This window comes from Pyrgilauda ruficollis, unplaced genomic scaffold (assembly GCF_017590135.1).
Source record: "Pyrgilauda ruficollis isolate IOZ18807 unplaced genomic scaffold, ASM1759013v1 scaffold32, whole genome shotgun sequence".
In the NCBI taxonomy this organism is placed as follows: Eukaryota; Metazoa; Chordata; class Aves; order Passeriformes; family Passeridae; genus Pyrgilauda; species Pyrgilauda ruficollis.
This window is the reverse complement of record NW_024524600.1, coordinates 3,345,887-3,349,559: the sequence shown is the minus strand read 5'-3', so window position 1 is coordinate 3,349,559 and position 3,673 is coordinate 3,345,887. Positions and strand designations below refer to the sequence as shown.

General features: G+C 45.5%; 1 protein-coding gene across 2 annotated transcripts in view; it reads left to right on the top strand.

The window, feature by feature from the left end:
* The first annotated feature begins 3,137 nt into the window (after positions 1 to 3,137).
* The window catches only part of NUDT4 (nudix hydrolase 4), a 27,353-nt gene continuing 26,817 nt past the window's right edge, over positions 3,138 to 3,673 (top strand). The window contains exon 1 of one of the 2 annotated variants that reach the window (XM_041474239.1): positions 3,138 to 3,495. In XM_041474239.1, coding sequence (XP_041330173.1) covers positions 3,397 to 3,495 — 99 coding nt within the window. In that variant the 5' untranslated portion in view covers positions 3,138 to 3,396. The remainder of the gene's footprint in view (positions 3,496 to 3,673) is intronic. The other variant, XM_041474240.1, reaches the window with a different exon arrangement.

The window sequence follows — 3,673 nt, the reverse complement described above, 5'->3', positions numbered from 1 at the left end:
AAATCTTAGGTATCCATTCCTCTCCAGAGCAAATATTAAGTAAAGGACTAAAAGTACCTCCAAAGCAAATATTTCTTTTTTATTAACCATAATAAACTAAGAGTGGCAAAGAAAGTCACATAAAACTTGCCAGAACATAGTTATTGAACACTGCAGTTTCTAATCTCAGCAATAAATGTAGGTCAAGGGAACTGGAAAATCTAATTACTCTGTAAATTTTTAAACCTGCTTCTTTCTTCTCAAGGAAAAGAAAATTGTTCCTTTTCATTTAAGCAGACTTCACTTCAAAGTGTAACTACAGCTAGGTGAGAAATAATTTTTCCCTGAATGTTGAGGTTGTTGAATCTCCTTCTTTGCACCCTGGGTTGTATACTCAGCTCTAGTTCACACTTGTCCTCAAGGTATCACCACTTACTTCACAATTACTAGAGCTAAAACACAAAATCCAGAGACACTCATCAGAAAAATGCAGACAAAAAAACCCCCATCATTGAATAAAACAGATCTTTGGTACCACACTGCAGCAGTTCCTTTCAGTAATATATCCCATTTGATACCCACTGTTCATACACTGCATTAAGCAAATACAATGCAATGCATTGTTACAAAACTATTACGAATATTAGTATCTGATAGCATTGTAAATATCGACTATACACTGATTATATGACTTTTTCACACAGTTGATGCTGATTTCAGTCTACACACAGACCATATTACTTAGATTTACAAGAAAAAAAAAGAAGCAATTGAGAAAAAATACAAAAACTTTGAAGATTCAAGCCTCCTGACAACTCTAAAAACCAAGGATTGTTTCAGGATCACATTTCCAAACAAAAAAAAAATTAGTCATTTCAGGCACTTAAGATGAATTCACAGCACAATGAATCTCAGCTTCTCTCTCTCACAACAAAAAACAAAAACAAAACAAACAAAAGGATTAGAAGCTGTAACTACAGCCAGCCACTGACTGGCCCGTCTCACAGAGCTCTGTCTGCCAGCCCTTACCTCTGCAATACGTGACAAGGAAACCACGAGTTTCACAACAGATAGATTTGTGTGTTGTGTTCTGATTTGGCAGTCAAATGTTTTGTTTGTTTTTGGGGGGTGGGAGGGGTGAGCTGTACAGAAGTGGAAAACCTGGCCTAAGGTCATCTGATCTTTGGACGGTGCTCTCATTAAGTACAAATCCTATTTTTGAACCTCCTCCAATTCCATGAGAGATGAAGTCTTCCAAACAAACAAAACCAAAAACAACAACAATAAGTTAATTCAGAAAGATCCATGTGGAAGACTAAAAATGGGTTTGTATTGAATTGAAAGGTAAATCCTGAAACACTAGCTCAAGGAACCACGCAAACCAAAATGAGTTCTACACTAGTCTGTTTGAAAAAGCAAAAGAATGACAAGATTTTTTTTTTGCTTTATGCATTTGATGAATGACATCTACCTGGTTTATAGAGATGTAAGATGTGTCTTTTAAACTACATGAGAATTCAGCAGACTGCACCACACTCCCTGCTCTGTATCATGGACGAATTTATGAATACAAGCATCAAAACCATTACTCAGTATTCTCAAAGCCTTCCAATATTAACTTGGTAACCTTTGAACTAAAAATTTCAGACACTAATTAAGTATTGGTCCTTCCCTCATATTAAAAAAAAAAAAACCAAAAAAAAAAATTTGCCCCCGCACCTAAAAAAAAAAAAAAAAAAAAAAAAAAAAAAAAAAAAAAAAAAAACCAAAAAAACCAAACAAACAAAAAAACCAAAAAACCAACTTATAAGAATTTATCCTGACTGAAGAGCTATTAAATTGCTAAAATCATGTGTAGCCTGCGGCCTGACTGGTAACAAGCAGCAATAAATGAGACCTGGAACTGCACTGAATGAGCAGAAAGGAAGAAACCTTATCTGCCAGTCCATTTGCTAAGCGGCAAAAGTGGCAAATTGGCAGAAGCCTTCTTAAACATATATGTTTATACAAGTAACTAATGTGGAAAAGCAAATTAAATATGGAGTTTCTTAATCTCTGTGTGTTTGACTTTACAGCTTATTATAACTTTGGCAAAATAATATAACTCATTACAATTGTGCTTTCTTTCCTTCAGCTTTCATGGTTCTGAAGCGTGACGTTGCACTGATTCATTGCACTTAGTTCATATTCTGAAGAAGAGAAGGTCTAAATTTCACTAAGAACCAGAGCAACCAGTGATGACAATCCAATCTCCCTTCAATGCATGCCATAAACAGCACATAAAAAGTCTGACTTGTTACAGATCAACAAAACTGTGAAAAAAATAATACTAGGATGAAAAAAATAGGTGTTCTGGAACAGCAAGAAACAAGCAGAATACAAGTTTAAAGCACATTGGTCCACCCTAGAAGCAGAAGAGAGACTGCTGAACAGCAAAAAGGTTCGGATGAAGGAAAAAGTTTATGGGACAGTTGAGATGGGAATTTTTTACAATCATGCCACTAGAATAAGGACAAACTACCTTCTGTCTGCCAACACGGCTGAGTAATCTTTCATGCACAAGCACTGAATGCATTGATGACTGCTTGCAGTTGACAGCAATCCGGGGCATTGAAAGGAGTGGCATTTTCTAGTTTGCTTTTGGATGGGTTTTGTGAGTAGTTTGGGGTATTTTTATGACAATTATCTGATTACAGTAAAAGTATGGAGCTAGCAGCATCGGGGGGCCTTTGCATTGGGGTAAAAGGATGCTACTGGCAGCATTGGGGGGCCTTTTTGTCTATCCTGAGCTCGCAAATAATAAAACACAAAATAAACAAAACCAGCCTGAGCTGCCCGCACCCCAGCCTACATGGAGCATGTTTTCCAAAACCAAGTTATTTCCAAAAGGGGTTAGCTCACACTGCCAAAGCTATACTCTTATTACGGCACTCGAGCCATGTGCGTACCCCACGTACCGCGCAGGGAAAGCCGCCCCGCCTCGCACACCTACGCGGGCTCGGTGCCACAGCAGCTGCCGGCACAGACCGCCGCCCTCCCGCGCCCCGCCGGTCACCGGGCAAAGGCCCAGCGGCCCTGGAGCGGCGCCTGCGCCGGGCCCGCGGGGCCGGCCCGCTTTCCCGGGCCCTCAGAGCGCCCGCCCCGCGGCGCCGACGGCTCGCCGCCGCGGGCGGGCGGCGGCGGCTCGGGGCGCCGGGAGAGGCTCCATGGCGCGGCGCAGCTCCCGGGGCGGCGGCACCAGCGGCAGAGGCGGCGCGGCGCTGTTGTGACAGCGGCTGGGACTGGCCTTCCTCCAGCCCCGCTCCCGAGCGGGGGCCCCGCGCCGGTGTCCCAGGGGCGCGGCGGCGGCGCTCACAGAGAGGAGCCGTGGCGGCGGCGGCAGCGGCGGCCGGGGGCAGCCCGCGTGTCACCGCCTCTATGATGAAATTCAAGCCGAACCAGACGCGGACGTACGACCGGGAGGGCTACAAGAAGCGGGCGGCGTGCCTGTGCTTCCGCAGCGAGCGGGAGGACGAGGTGAGCCCGCCGAGCACGTGGGGCGGGGGGCGCCCGGCCCAGCCCGGCCGAGGTTCGCGTTCCGCCGGCCCCGCCGCTGCCGCATCCCTTTGTCTGGCCGCGGGGCGCGGGCGCCTCCCGGGGGACGCCCCCAGCGCGCACGGCCGTGCCGGGGCTCCCGCCACGCCGAGCGCCTGCA